The sequence below is a fragment of the Schistocerca americana genome, chromosome X (assembly GCF_021461395.2).
Source record: "Schistocerca americana isolate TAMUIC-IGC-003095 chromosome X, iqSchAmer2.1, whole genome shotgun sequence".
NCBI lineage: Eukaryota > Metazoa > Arthropoda > Insecta > Orthoptera > Acrididae > Schistocerca > Schistocerca americana.
The window spans coordinates 1,003,859,967-1,003,876,040 of NC_060130.1; the positions used below are offsets into that span (position 1 = coordinate 1,003,859,967).

The 16,074-nt window shown below is 41.9% G+C and overlaps 1 protein-coding gene across 1 annotated transcript in view; it reads left to right on the forward strand.

Moving 5' to 3' along the window:
* LOC124555205 (organic cation transporter protein-like) overlaps positions 1–16,074 on the forward strand; it is a 543,400-nt gene that overhangs the window by 347,755 nt on the left and 179,571 nt on the right. Inside the window, exon 3 of the mRNA XM_047129052.1 lies at positions 11,854–12,021. Coding sequence (XP_046985008.1) covers positions 11,864–12,021 — 158 coding nt within the window. The 5' untranslated portion in view covers positions 11,854–11,863. The remainder of the gene's footprint in view (positions 1–11,853; positions 12,022–16,074) is intronic.

The following is a 16,074-nucleotide window of genomic DNA, read 5'->3' on the forward strand; positions in this document are numbered from 1 at the left end:
TTTTATGCTAATAGAGCAAGCTACCGACTACGTGTCGTTATCAAATTGATCGTGCTTTCACTAAGAATCATTTTCAGCACCGTCTCTCTTTCACATATTTCTGGGAACAGTTCGTAAACATGGCGACCAGCGTCCTTATTGTCCCTTTCCTACAGCCACGTACTGGTACTGGTTCTCTAGGACTTAAGTGAACTTTCTTCGAGATTTTATTCCCAATTTTTTCAATGGCCTACTTTCCTCAACCAGTAACATGGAACTCTGCATCTGACAGTTATATGCTCTGAATGCATTTCCAAAATTACTAAAAGTGCTTCTATTTGTGTTGTACCAAACGCTCTTGGTAATCTTAGAAGCAAACGTCGCCCAGTACCTCTCAAGTGTGCTTTCAGATGATGGTAGCGCAACTGCTTGGCACATACGATTGCAGCGAATCCCAGTGCCAATAAAGATGGAGCTATGGTATAACCTAGTTTACACCAATGGTAATTTACAATTCCAACCTGCGCTAAATAATGAATGTATTAACATCCTTTTTCAGTGAGTTTACGGAGGTGAGCCGAGAAAGCTATTTTTTTGTCTAAGTACATTCCTGTATACCTGACTCTTGCGAATCGAAATTCCTCTGAATGTGATGCTAGGATTTATAGTTTTTGACAGACTATCGTTCAAGGTTGTCTCACGGGCAGTACCTGTGAGTTTTTTGTTTACGCAACATGTCTACATCAGCGATACAATACTTGTTGCTTTCGCTTCCGTCTTTGTCCTCGAATGTACTGAGATAGCTACCAAAATGTCGTGTGCATATTCGACGACACCGTTTTTATCATCCCCCTCATCCAACACGGCTAACAAGGGTTCGATGGATAAATTAGCGACAGATGGAAATTTGTGGGTAGCCATTAGCCATTAGTCATAAGATTCATTACGCTTAGCTGTCCAGCGTGCCACTCGACAGTTCGTTGTCTGCAGTAGTCTATCGGATTGCTGCAAAGGAATTTCGGGGTTAAGAGTTCTCTTGACGGGGTGAACATCGCAGGCGACCACAAACTGAGAAACACGCGGACTTCTAAATTATACTTCCATTACAGTGCGAGGGGTGACGGTGGTAAGATACTGGTGGAGCGTCATTCGAATTGGCTTTCGGGCAACCAGATTTAGGTTTTCCTAAATCATTAAGCCGACTATCGACATTGTTTCTTCAAATGACTGACCAACTTCTTTGCCAATTTTTGCCTCGTCCGAGCGTATGTTACATCGAAAACGATCCTGCCGTCGACGGAACATTGAACTGTAACCTTCTTTCCGATGCTCACTGTGTATCACTGCGAGCTTAGAGCGAGCATATACACCCCGACAGTAGTCTGATCAGAAGTTCTTTCGCCACAGCCTGTTTGCGAACGTTCCTGGTCACATTAAGTATGTCCTTTCCCACGTACGATAAAGGAATAGTTACAAGCGATTTTCGTAATTATGGTGGTTGTTAAGAATGAATGAGTGCCTTGGGAAAAATACATTTGTTGAGCGTGCGGATGTGCATAACATTTTCTCTGCTTGCATTGCGTTGTTATCGGGCAGCCAGTTCCCAGGACGCATCATTCATTTAGATTACTTTTCCTTTCTGTTTTCTGATTCGCTCACAAGCTTCAAATTCACTGTGGCGCTGTATGTTGCTTCAGTTCTGATCTGTCATCCGACCTTCTGCTAAGGAGAACGGGGTAAGAAAGTTCTCAGTGAAACTAGTGTATTTACTTTTCATCCGTTTTGCACCACTTATTATTATTATTATTATTATTATTATCATTATTAGTTATTTTCATTTCATTAGAGCTGACTCAGACCACGTTAAGCCTTGTTCCGTTTCGCAGGGAGCTTCGTTTTCTTCTGCACCATTAAGCGGAACTGTTTGCGGAAAAGATCTTTGTGGAAAGCGTCTGACAGGCTGTCTTCTTTGGCGCTTGTGAACCAGGACATTCCTTCGCGGATCATTTCTTTGAGATTTCTACTTTACTGTAGACTAATTTCTCGGATTTATGTTGATGACTGCCGTTCTTATAATCGGCTCCAAGTATTCTTTGGTGACTAAGCACACTTTCTTCTCCGGGCCTGCCAGTTCTTTATGGCTACTAAGGAAGAGGATTTCGGCTGCATACAAAGCTACCGATTTCATCTATAGAAAAAATTACATAGAAGTCTGTAAATAGTTTTGCGGTTGCAAAAAGTCTCCTTGTCATTCCAGGCTCACTTTTAAATTTACTGATTCAGCCTGCCAATTGTAGAAGTTCGTACAAATTTCAAAGATTGTCGTGTTCCTTGGCGTCCTCTCGTATAGGGAATGGAATAAAGTTTCGCCACAAAAATACTTTCTTTAGACGGTTTATCGCCAGTTCAAATTCACCACAAATCGGTGAAAGTATACGTATAATGAAGATCGTCCCCAGAATCTGAGTTGGGACGGGGTGGTGGGGGCATAAGTCTTATTTTCTTAAGGGGGAGGGATCAACGAAAACTAGTACAGTTTCTTACAAAATAAATCTCAAAGCTACGGAAAAACTGTTTATTAATCACGAAATACACTAACGCTATCTCTTTGTAATACTACCTGTGATTTACTTAACTGGTATAGTCTGTAAGAGATCTGTAGTGGAGAGTGTACCTAGGAACTCTGGATGCTTTTTGGTCGGTACTTTAGCCTAGCGACTGATGTTAGAATCACGTGAACGAATGCATGCTAGAGACCGCCTTAAGCAGTTTCTGCCCTTTTCTATTGTTTTTGTTGTTGCTAGACATGAGATTGTGTTTCGTGCAGCACTTGTAAATATTTAGAGTTTTACGCATGTAAGTGATGTATAATATGTTAAAGCTGTTTGGAATATCTTATTAATTCTCAAGTTTAAGTAAAATTCTATACTCTTTAAAACTAGTTACATAACATGTGAACGCTTAAACCATACTTCATCGATCGTGTACCATCTTGTACCTTAAAACAGAAGTTCTTTTACCATGAAACATGGGATATTTGCAAATTCACTGAGTTTCCGTTGGTGTTGAGCCACAGTCATGCACAATACTTTTTAAAAGAATAAACCACCGTTTCACTATTACTATATTTACCTTTTGTACTATCTAGATTTCAGCTTTTATGCCATTATCAAGTATAATCCTAAAAGTTATTAGATGACGATGATGATTGGTTTGTGGAGCCCTCAATTCGCGGTCATCAGCGCCCGCTAAAAGTTATTAGATCATTACTATGTCATATCTGATAAAACAGTCGAAAGCAGGTAAAAAAGACTAGCCAAGTCTTGTTTACCTGCTTTGGACTACCTTAACAGATACGACATAATAATGGTCTAACAGCTTTTAGCATTGTATTTAATAATGGCATAAAAGCCGAAATTTATACAGTCAAATATCTGTCTTGAACATGGAAAACTGTCAGTTTACTAAAACTTCTGTTTCAAAATGTATTAAACTTGTGACCGGTTTGTGAGAATACTTCTGCTTAATTTGATTTCACTTACTGATCACTCACAGACGAGTAGAGAGGCAGAGCTACTTCAGACTAGATTGGCTGTTGCTTGAAATCAATCAAAATGGTTAGCTTAGGTACAGCGAGTGAAATATATTTCGGTAAACACCTGCAGGAAAGGGACTTCTCAGATGTCGCGCAGTATCCTGACGCATCAACGCTGCTACTCCATAATAACTGCAGAAGCGCAAACATAGGGAAGAGACGCACTCCTAGGAGCTGAATTATCCCCCTATCAGACTCAGACTCGACCAGCCGTGTATCACAAAGCTAAGTTGACTGAGTATAATAAGTATTTATCGGAATCAGATTTTGTCTAATTATTTAAGGTTAGCTTAAAAGATTTTGTTGGGCGACTGGCTGGGCATACTTACTCGTAGGTTTTTACCGGTGTATGTAGGTCCCCAAACGACTTCAACATAAGCAATACTCCCACTCTGGTGTGTTGACTCCGTCCTCCCACGGACAACAGTACACGGACAATGACCTGCCTCAGATTTCTGACTGGAGACAGCTATGTCGAGAACACCGTCGCAGCAGTGATTTGCACATCTGCATAGCTTACGGCCCGATCGCGGCTGACTTACACACTCTGTAATGAATACCCACGAGCTACAAAGAAATGTACTTCTGGAGAATCCTAGAAGAGGAAGCAGTGGAGGTTTTCTATTTTATTGACGGTCTCAGTTACGTCATAACTGGCTATTACTCTTCCCTTTAAGTCAGCGACGTTAACCGCGGCTTGCACATTATTACCGTGTAGCGAGCATACCACAAACAGCTCAACCGCAGGATCCGGAGTAGTAGGTATGTGGACATTTCAACCAGGTTGCGACACTCAGTGCAAGCATTTTTTTTCCTCCTTGGTAGCGTAACCGTGGAATATGCAGTTAAGGATTGTTTGCTACAGAAAAAGTGCTGACGAATCTTTTATTTTGTTGGCATCTGGTGTAAACATTACGCAGCCCGCTTCATATCACATTAGTAATAGATATTATTATATTAGTACATACAGAACTCTAGTAGCTAGTAACACTTTGTACACGCTATAATGTCTTAAAGAGTTAATAAATACAGGTTGTTTATTTTAACTTAAGACAGCTAAATATCTCGAATGCGACGTATCGTAAGAAAAAAAACGATTTAGGTGAAAAGTTATTATTAGTAAAGGGAACACCTGTCTGTGCTAAAACTGGCCACCTTCTGACGACCCCTTCTTCGTGGGTGGAGTCAGCTTTGCATTTTCAAATAGGAAGCTCCCATCTTTATTGAAAATACGCATTCTACGCCAAATAATACTTACGGTTTATTCAAACCATTATTTTCTATTGGTGGTGATGGAGGGCGCTGTAGTCGGCGAGGAGCAAGTGTGCCTGTTTTTGCAAATAAGAACCAACGCACCTCATTCTACATTACATTTACGTTGTAAATGTAAACCTTCGTGTTCTAAGGGTTGATTTTTTTACTTTCGAAATTTACTTTAGTGTTGCGGATTTGATTGTACAGTACAATAGGGTTAGCCGTTTCAGTCTCCGGTTAGAAACTACGTGTAGCGTGATCCAGGAACAACGACGTGAACGTAATAATTTCGTGTTCCCATCAGGATGCTTGATTTCAGTGAGTATTCTTGGCAGGTGCGCGTGCCACTATCACTTGGTGGACATTTTCCCTTGTTACAATGGTTGTAGTGTGTATTCCGGCGGTAGCCACGTAGCGGCCAGCATGAGAGTTGGGGCGGTTGGACGGACACACACCGCCCGAGTACCGTGTGAACGTCAGTATCAGCCGCCATAACACAACGATCTAGAGTTACGTCGTAAATGAAATGTAGAACCAAACGTGTCAGTTGTTTATTGCAAAAACAGGCACGCTTGATCTTGATATTCGTCGATTCAGCGCCATCTACCACGAATGGAAAACAATGGTTTGAGTAAACCTTATGTATTTTTTGGCGTAGAATCCATATATGCAATAAAAGCGGGAGGTTCCCATGTGAAAATATAAACCTGACCACGCCCACGCAGGAAGGCTGGTGAGGAGAATGGCCGGTTGTAGCACAGAGAGATGTCCGCTTTACTGATATTAACGTTTCACCTGGAACATATTTTTCGTACGATGAGGCGTTTTCAAGATATTTAGTTGCGCCAAGTTAAGACAGACACCCTGAATTTTGTAACACTTTGTAAGTTCTGATACGAGGATACTGATGACAGGGTATTGAAATAGAAAATAGGCGCCGGCCGTGGTGGTCTAGCGGTTCTAGGCGCTCAGTCCGGAACCGCGCGACTGCTACGGTCGCAGGTTCGAATCCTGCCTCGGGCATGGATGTGTGTGATGTCCTTAGGTTGGTTAGGTTTAAGTAGTTCTAAGTTCTAGGGGACTGATGACCTCAGCAGTTAAGTCCCATAGTGCTCAGAGCCATTTTTTTAGGAAATAGGCAAATACCTGTTGTGCGATGTGTCCTTTGCGAAGTGGTCTACGTACTCTTTTGTTGGAAGACTTAATGTGGTATCGAGAGTGAGTTCGCCGCTGATACGGGTCAACCATCTTCTGCACTAAGCTCGTAAGATGAACATTGTTGTCCCTCCTTTTTGCTGTGGTCTTAAAAGGCGACAGTAAATTTAACAAATCAGATGTAGTAAGTACATTGTTCAGTCAAAGCGGCTTCATCTACTTTGCATGCTGGCAAACTGCCCCTACGGTAAAAACTGACGTATTGTGGGCAGAGTAGGCTCACCGGATGAGATATTAGTGAGCCCCTCAAAAGAGCACACTTGTCGCTTTGGAGTGCTGTAGATGACATATAACTGGTAGCAGATGGTCACGTGACACTCCACCGCTGATTTAGATTACGGTTGTGAAGTGTTGTGTATGCGCCAGTCGGTTGCACGATTCATCACAGTAAGATCGGCCCACGTGTAGACTTGACAGAATGCCCGGAAGGAGTTACCGTGTTGGACGTGCCTAGGATCAAACCGTGGATTAAGTTGCTGAGTTGTTACCGTATCCTCGCGGATTGTCCAACATCTGTACAGGGAATAGTGTAGCACTAGCAGCTACGTAACATGCTGTAAGAACAGCGGCTGTAGAAATACTCCAAACGACAGGAACCAGAGATGAGTTTCGCGCCTCGTCAATAACAATCGTTTTCAAAACCGACAAGAATTGCTGCTGTCATTGAATTCACTTTCATGTGAATCACTCTCCGAGAGAATATTGCGAAAGGAACTGCAAAAGACTTTCGGAGACGGCCACTGCTCATAACGATACAAATGTGTACATCTCCAGTGGGCTAAACGAGCACAGAACTTGGCCTCCAGTTGACTGGAGATGTTTGGTGTGGTCTGAGGACTCGTGGTTTTGCCTCTGTTTCGTATGATGCAAGGTGTCGAGTCCAACGGGGCTCTTAACATGCAGTGTGAGTTCAGACTGGTCCCTACACTTACCCACTACTTAAACTAACTTAAAATTATGCTAACACACACACACACACACACAGGCCCGAGGGAGGACTCGAACCTTCCGCGGGAGGGGCCGCGCGCAATCCGTGACATGGGGCCTCTAACCCTGCGGTCACTCCACGCGGCGTTGCCTTTGTTCTATATGTTGGTGATGAGTAGGCTGTGGAGACCCCCGTCTTAAACGGAGACAACAGCCGTGTTCACAGGGCTGCACGCCCACGTTCCCGGTTCGACGAACACTCAGGCATCCTATCCAACTTCGACTGTTCATCTAAAACCCATAGAGAATATGTAGGATGCGGTGCTACCCTGGTTTTTACCGTGCTATCGAGTGGCTAAGTAAAGTCTGATCGGTAACTAGGACTTCTTATTATTCAAGCTTGATCGCGTTACAATTTCAGCTCACTCGCCACTTTTCTCCAAGTGCTGCAGTTACTGCCGAAAGTTGAAAGTACAAGTTCAGCGTCCAACTCTCGAAATAAATGTGGGGCTTCGCCTTAACATCATCTTGTATATTGTACTCTTGTTTACCTGTTATGAAGTTGTTACAGCATTAAGAACACCGCAAAAACATTGATAACTATAAAGTCCAAAATCTGTCTGTCTTAATTAAGATTCCAATTGAGAGTATCTATATAACAAGTTTTCTTTTGCTCCATGACCCATAGGCATTGTCATATCTGCTCTGCCTCTATGGCTCGCACCATAACTTCACGGCAGGACCCGACAATACGAAATACACCGCTCGACCAGCAGGAACCGTGAGCGTGATGCGATGCTTATCGTCGTCCCGGCTTGTCGACACACTCAGTCCATCCATCTCATGATAAGTGCTCATAAATAAGAGACCCAAACAGTAGATCTTCTAATACATGAGGAAAATAAAATTTTTATAGTAGCGATCATCATTCGTCGGTTCGAAAAATGTTTGTACAACACATCACTTCATCAGAAAGATACTCTACACATCAAGGACCAATGGGAACAGCAGGTGGAACGTAGCAACCAACTGATTGCTAGCAGTTCGCTAGCTGTGCTGCATGAATCAAGGAAACAGAAGATGCAACAACGCAAGCAAAATTCACACGATATGATGGAACTATAACGAATTATTAATAAGATGGAAATACAAATGAAAATTATGATGCATAGAACTGTTGAAAATTCACCAATGAAAAATTCACATAGTTTTCCCTCCCAGAACTCTCAGCGTAGTCCTAGGTTTACGCATAACAGTTTTTACACGATAGTTCTGTGTCCTCAATGCATGACAATACACCACAGTTTTACGCAAACATTCCCTTAGCTCCATTCTGCGTTTTCAATCTTTTCGAAGACCAAGTAAGTATGAACAACATGGGAACGATGAAAACGATAAATAAATAAATGTGTTTCCAGTACACCCACGTAATTTAATTGCCCACGTTCTCTGATACCCACACCTTGTCTTTGCTTCACAATAGTATCACCTGATGACATGAACAAAGGAAATTAAATATATGGCTCCCACATTTTTTCATATCATATGCACCTCACTATTTTGTAAATTTACAGGTTTCATGAGAAGTTTATTAGTCTTAAATAAAAATATCTTTAAATTTTTTCACTAGTTACACATCCACAAGGACTATATTACATAGGATCTTTGAAATGAATATTAGAATCTCTCGAATCTAATGTCACTCTATAATGTCCAGGTCTCTTAAATTCGTTTCTTGTAGTAGACGTCAAACTTGAACACGAGTTACATTTATAAAAATAGCAATTAACTGTGTGTGGGTTTATCACAGGTTAACAACTCACTTGATGCAGAAGTAGAGGCGGGAACTATACCTATACAGATTATCGGGTAAACGTAATTGTGATCTCCATCGTGAGAGATGGAGGTATGCTGTAACGATAAAAGAGCATAGAATCCACATGCAAGGCCTGTGTTTCACCTAGCGTGCTGTTGAGCTGAATATAGGGCTACGTCTATACCGGGACCTATGGGAACGACGTAATTACTCTCACAGTCAACAGCTTCGAACATGAAAAAGATCACTACTTTGCAATGCCCGTAAATGAGCGAGCGGTTAACTATTATAAATACGCAATTGATGATGATTCCATAGAAGATTTCTTTACAAAGTAGAACAAGTAATAAGAAAAAGGTAATCAATAGCCACCTTAGAAAGATCAAATACGATTTTAATAACTCTGGCAAACCCCTACGACAGACAGACAGATGTTACTGCTTCTTCGTTGGAATTATTCTCCACTGATTTCACCATAAAAATTCCCGTCGCCACGGGAAACAATTTAATCTGAATGTTTGGGTTGTTTCATTTTTGAGTGACAGTATATCTTCATCGTCGCTTTCTCGAGCTAAGCTCGTATTGGGTGTCCACAAACGTCTCAGTCAAGATGTCAGTAAATTCAGAATAAATGCATCTATATTGGTTGATAACATATTAATCTATTTTGCTACTTGACTGTAAAGCGCCGACTTTTAGGAGGATGTATTTTATCTGCAGAAAAGAGATCAACCCTTTGTTCACTTGGAGAACTGCCCGCTTCTTTAAGAGACATGGGGACGCGTAGAATATGTGTTTTAAAAACCTCTATGGTACGTGACCTGCTTTACCATATTTGTTTTGTAAGGGCTTCCTGTCAAAGTGTTCTACATTGGTACATAGCCATTTCGCTCAACGTTAACCAGCACAAAACAATATATTTTAAGCCCTTGTTTTTGTCTTGCAGTGGGATTTAGTAGAGTGATCGTTCCCTGTCTTTGGCCGGCAAACTGTTTTCCTAAATCCGTGCTTATATTTGAAGAGGGGCTGATTTTCTCCAGAATGTGATCTAGGGTCCTGCAACAGACGAACGTTCCCGATGTTGGTCTGTGCTTGGGTGCATCCGTTCCTCAATCCTTCCTGTATACAGAAGTGATGTGCTGTCTTTTCATGTCACGCGGGATTGTTCGCGGCGCAAGAGATTCTACATACAAATCAGCTAGCAAGGAGGCTAATTCCATCATCGTATTCAGTGCAAAATCAAATAGTGTTCCATCAGGGCCTGGTGTCCTGTTGCATGTCAGTAGTTTTAATTGTTTTTTCACTACTGAGCATCTCATTTCAGTGTGTCTTATTTGACTGTGCGGCGGTCAAAAACTGGAATGTTAGTATTCTCATATGTGAATATTTCAGCTTGGTCTACTGTCTTCAGTTTCAACACCAGGCTCATGCAGGAGACACTGGATGAAAGATTTGAAACCGTTCATTGATTACACATGTTAAAGACTTTCCTAAAATTTTCTGAAGATAACAGTAATTACATCAGTCAGTTACTTCTTCATGGTGCTCATTCAGTAACCTGTATAATAAAAAATGTTTATTTGACAAAGCCGGCTGGAATACCATTTGTCAGGAACAATTATAGCCAGTCTGATATGTGCCACAACCTGGAGGGACTCTGATTTTTCTTAATTTTTCTTGGGAGGGGTCATATAAGACTTTCCAAAAGACATCGTCGTCAGCTTCGGGATGTGAAATGTTTTGTAATGTAATTTGTTTTATTTCCGTGTGTCTTTATAGATAAATATGAACAAAACCCATAAGATCTTACCACAAATTTCCAAATGTTTGTGAACAAAATTTCATTTTTTTCTATATGAGTCCTTCCGTTTCTGTTTACAACACATTAGGCTAGTGCTTGCTATTGCAAGAAAGACGGCAGCAGCTTCTATTAATTTTTTATTGCCTTATTTATTTATATACGTACTTAATTTTCTTTCAGTAAGTACCGCGGTGTAGACCACTGAAAGGTACCTGCAGTGACATGATCTCTTCTTGTTAAACACATTAATTGACTGATGTATCATTAAAATAAAATCAACATAATTGCTGCAGAAACAGTCGTCTGTTTCTTTCTCTTTTCTTGCATGTGAACAGCATGCCACGTTATGTAGAGGTGGTGTCTTGGCAGAACGGGGCTAAAAAGGATGCTGCAAGCAGTTGATATCATCAGTTTTGGTTGATAAACGTTGTGAAACCTAAATTTGCGTGACATAACGGCCTGAATGCATATCTAAGACTTAACGTTGAATGGATATGAGTCTGTCTTTGGAAATGGTTCTGGCTGACCAAACGATGCAATTCAGAGGGTGAAAATCGAGTGGGGGAACCGGTGTGTGTGACTTCCTCCATTATGAATAATGCCGGAAGGAGACTTCATCCACAGATATTTTATCATCTTACTTCAGATTTCACGGAGGGTGCATTGGTAAAGCTAAAGGAAGGCTTCCTTTCTTGGAATGCCGCTTCGCTTGCCCTTTAGACCTATAAGGAGCAAAAATGGCATCGACTCGGATGAAGTCAAGACCTTGAAAACCGGAAGAAATCTGTATACGCTTCTCTTACGGCTATAGTTTCCACAGGAAGAAAATAAAACTTAGCTTTTCTGAGCTGTTGAAACATTTTGGAGATACATTTGTGAAGAGAATCAGGCGATTCCATATTCTGGAAACGACGGTGTAAGTGTACAAATAATCGTTTGCTTGGTATACTTGGATCGCTATATCAGGATAGAAGCGTGGTCTTTCTGTTGGCGGAGTGCTGACTGTACGTTTGCCTACGTGCGAGAGGACCGTCAGTTGTACATACTGACAGGACGCCTTATAGCCGTGAGGATTCTGTGGACAGGTGATTCCACGCTTCGTGTCTAATCACCAAATCTTGGGAGGAGGCGTTGCCAATAGCATTCCGGTGAATCAAGTCGAAGAATTCCAGCTACGTTAGCAGAGGATAAGTTGAACTAGACAGTGTTTGAAGAAAGAACGCAGCAGCGTGTAGCTGGTATAGTGAATGGCGTCTAATGTTTCAGGGAGCGAGGGATGTCCAGCATGGAGGTCGACCTGGACGACATCCTGGAGGAGCTGGGCCACTTCGGGAAGTACCAGATCCTCTCCTTCGTGCTGATGGGCTTCCCGACGCTCTTCCTCGCTGCCACCAGCACCAGCTTCGTCTTCACTGCTGCTGAGCTTAACTACAGGTAAGACCTCGTAGTTCATGTCTTAGCTTACCCAAACAAATGAAGACCTGTGTGCAGATAAAAATATATTCGTCTCGGTGCGCAGAATGCAAGCACTTTTTTTCTGTCTACGCCAGTGTGTATCTGCTGTTGGGACAGTACTAATAGCCGGCCGGCGTGGCCGTGTCGTTCTAGGCGCTACAGTCTGGAGCCGAGCGACCGCTACGGTCGCAGGTTCGAATCCTGCCTCGGGCATGGATGTGTGTGATGTCCTTAGGTTAGTTAGGTTTAATTAGTTCTAAGTTCTAGGCGACTGATGACCTCAGAAGTTAAGTCGCATAGTGCTCAGAGCCATTTGAACCACATTACTAATATTGTAGACCCCTGTAGATATTGTCGTAATTCCCTAGCAATTCTGAGCTCGTAGTGTCTATACATGGGTGTTCAATAGATTTACCATTCTTCACGACAAACGCTATTACAGATTTCAGTAAATTTTGTAGCATGGTACTCAGTCAGATGGACCATAAACTAACATTGTTTCGAGAACAGCACATTGTAGAACACATTCATCTATGAAGAAAACAGTATGCTGTGGCACTTCTGTTACCAATTTTACGAGCTTCCACTTACTGGTGTATCGGGTTACTAAGTAATTAGCCTCCTTACTTCTATACTAATACCTGGGTCGTTCGCTTTTTCTGCGAAATTTGCACAACTGTATGCGATCTTCGCTGTCTCGCCCTTTTCTCTTCTTTGTTTACATTTGACTAAGTACTCAAAGCCATCAACGTGCGTACTATACAGCCACGATGTTACTGCACTTGGCTTCCCGTGCCCGCTATCGGAAACAAGCGGTGACCTTACAGTGAAGAAGTACTGTGGTGACTAGGGAAAATGCGAAGTGGTTCGTAGGCTCCTCGTGAAATATCACGATGGAAACTCAAGATAAGCCGAGCGAAGCGCCCTCGCTCTCAGGTGCAATAATACTGTGGCCGACTAATACACTTAAACCAGTAAATATAAAGTAAGTGTATAATTTTACATAAAACCACCCTCCACCAACATTCTTGCTCGCTCTCTCACTCGCTAGATCTACCTATATAATTTTAATAAATGATAAATTCACTAACCAGCCTAAATTGCTGCTTTTAATTACATTTCTTTTCTCTAAGTCTTTACTAAGGTTGCGTATTCAGCTGCCATTCTGGCGATTAGTTGTATACTTTTCCATATCGTTTCGGTCAAATTAATTCGAAATTAATGCCTTTCCCACAAATATTGTATATCTAATCACGATCGATTATAGCGTACATTGGAAGACGTGAGAAAGGGACAGACTCCAGGGGTCTATAGAATACCTGTCAGATTCGATACAGAATTTGCAGCTGACCCGTCTCCAAGAAGGAAAACTTATCCACAAAACTACACTCGAGTTTCACTGGCGTTCATCTATTATACAATTGAATGTACATGGTATTACTGAGTAAATAACTGAATACTGACAGAGGTAGCAACAACATATTCACAGAAAGAAAGATAATAATTTCTATCAAAGAAAATCCTGAACTACAAACGCCAAGTAAGGAGTGGTCGGCCAAGGAGCCGATGGACATAAACGTTGTCAAGACCGAACAGGCAGACGCCTAACCAGTGTAAAATCGAGGCAGTCAGCTGGATACAGTATTTCATTACTTAAGAAAAACATTTGACTCGGTGCCATACTAACACTTACCAACAAAAGTACTATTGAATGGGATATCAAACAGTTGGTGACTGGAGTGAAAATTTTGTATTTTGATGTTACTACAATCTTACAAGAAAATAAATGTGTCGCCAGCCCTAAAGCAGACAGTTTATTTCTGAGACCAATTGGTTATAATCAAACATAAATTTGCGAAACTCTCGCTTTGTTAAAGAAAGAATAATGATACTAGCTGTTTGACTGTCTAGCTCTCTGCCCAATAAAACACTGCTAATTAAACTGTGTGCAACGGTATTTTTACTAAATATGCAAGGAAATACTGACTATGAAATGGAACTCAAAGGTAAGATAAATCCCTGATTATATTAACAATAATTGATTTTAAAATATTGTCAAAAAATTCCGTAAAAACTTACTCCGAATGTAACAAGCATTAATAATACAACGAAGAAACAAATTTTGACCGAGTTGTGGTTGTCAAAATATGGGATGGGGAAGTATGTGATGGTAAATTCGGCTTCCTTACATATTAAAACTATCTGAACAAAATCCGTTACTCGACGATGGTCATTGTCTTGCTCGAAATAGAAGTTATTGTGTAACTGTGAATCCCCTAGCGGGCAAGTCGAACCTAATCGTGAAATAATCGAACGTTAGTAAATTCATTGCGATCTGTACTGTACGTCTGCCTCGCCATCGTTGAAGTGTGAATGTGCTGGGTGCGGGTGGCGCCAGTGACTCTTCAAGTGCGACTGTTTGGCTGCAGTTGGTGTACGTCTGCTAGGCCAAGTCTCCGCCTGAAGCGTCCTCACTCAAGTCTAGAATCAAAATTACTTAACCGCTTATCTGAAACTGCTTATTTAAAACTAAAGTGTCTGAAATGAAAGCACTCTGAAGCGTCGAAAGAGTACAGAGTCTCTCTATTCTGCGAAAGTCTTTCGTGTCTCAAGTAGCAACTGCCAGTCAGAAACTTAAATTTAGCGTCCTGCCCAAGAAAAATTAAGCTGTTGCTGCTGTACTCCCACAATAAGCAGAGCAAAATCAGGCCATCCCAATCAGTTGTAGTGATCCTCCTCTTCTCAAATGTTCCAGCCAGTCCTAATGTCTTATTTTTGCCACCTCTGGCGTGGGAACACACAAAGAAGCAAAGCTGTTTGGCTAGTCGCCGAAACGGTGGCTGAACGATGTAATCATTATTTTCAGAGACTGCAGGTGTATTTTAGAAAGTTTCCAAGAACTATATCTCTCCAAGAAATTTCCTCTTATAAATGGCTCAAAAAGCTGCCTGTGCTGTTTAAGATCCTCCTTCCACCACAGAAACGTTTTGCGGACATCCAGAGCAGTAAAACTTTCGTTTTGTATTCGGCCAATTGGTCAGCGCAACCCGGCTCCTTGTCCATAGGGCTGAGGGCTTCGTGGCAGTCGGCCGTGTCTGCGGCTGGGCACTTTCTCCACCTCGTAAGCTTAAAGGGGGGAGGGGGTCTGGATGGTCCCGGTGCTGGAATGTCCTGTCTGCTTTGGGGTGGACAAAGCTCGCTAAAGTCGTCGCGAGACATACCCAGTACACATGTCAAGTCTAACTACAAATGAAGAAATGAAAAAAGGAAACAAATTGCATACGCAGTTACTGTTGTTATACTGCAATTTTTGTTATCATACCACCCCACCGGCGTCGCGAAGTTGACAACGGAATGTAAAGTTTCCGCCAGACGACGGTAGCGGTCGTGTGAGGGGCCTCGACTACGAGCGCTCTCAACCCACTTGCACTTTCAGCCTCTTCGCTACACCACCATCTGTCCTTAGAACGGTGAGCCTCGTGCTTGTTAACATTGAGAGCTGCGTTATTTGTAACGAGTCCTCGTGTATTTTGTGGAATACAAGTTAAGGAAATATTCTGTTTGTTGTCTTAATTTGTCCGCCAATAATTTCTGCTGCTGTCCAGTTGCTGCAGCACTCTGTGGCCAACCTCTCCTTACCATTGTGTACGAAGTCGTACACAACACAAACCCGCATTTAAGCACTCTCCCTGATTTCTATTCGGCCGGGCAGGGTGGCCAAGCTGTTCTACGCGCTACAGTCTGGCACCGCGCGACCGCTACGGCCGCAGGTTCGAACCCCGCCTCGGGCATGGATGTTTGTGATGTCCTTAGGTTAGTTAGGTTTAAGTAGTTCTAAGTTCTAGGGGACTGATGACCTCAGACGTTAAGTCCCATAGTGCTCAGAGCCAATTTTTGCTTTCTCTTCGATTTAACTGAGAATAATACGAATCTTCAAAATCGAGAAAAAATTAATTTTATTTTCTGGCAGAATTATGGTAATTAATAATAGTCGAATTTGCATTCATAATTCGTAATACAGGACAATAGGTC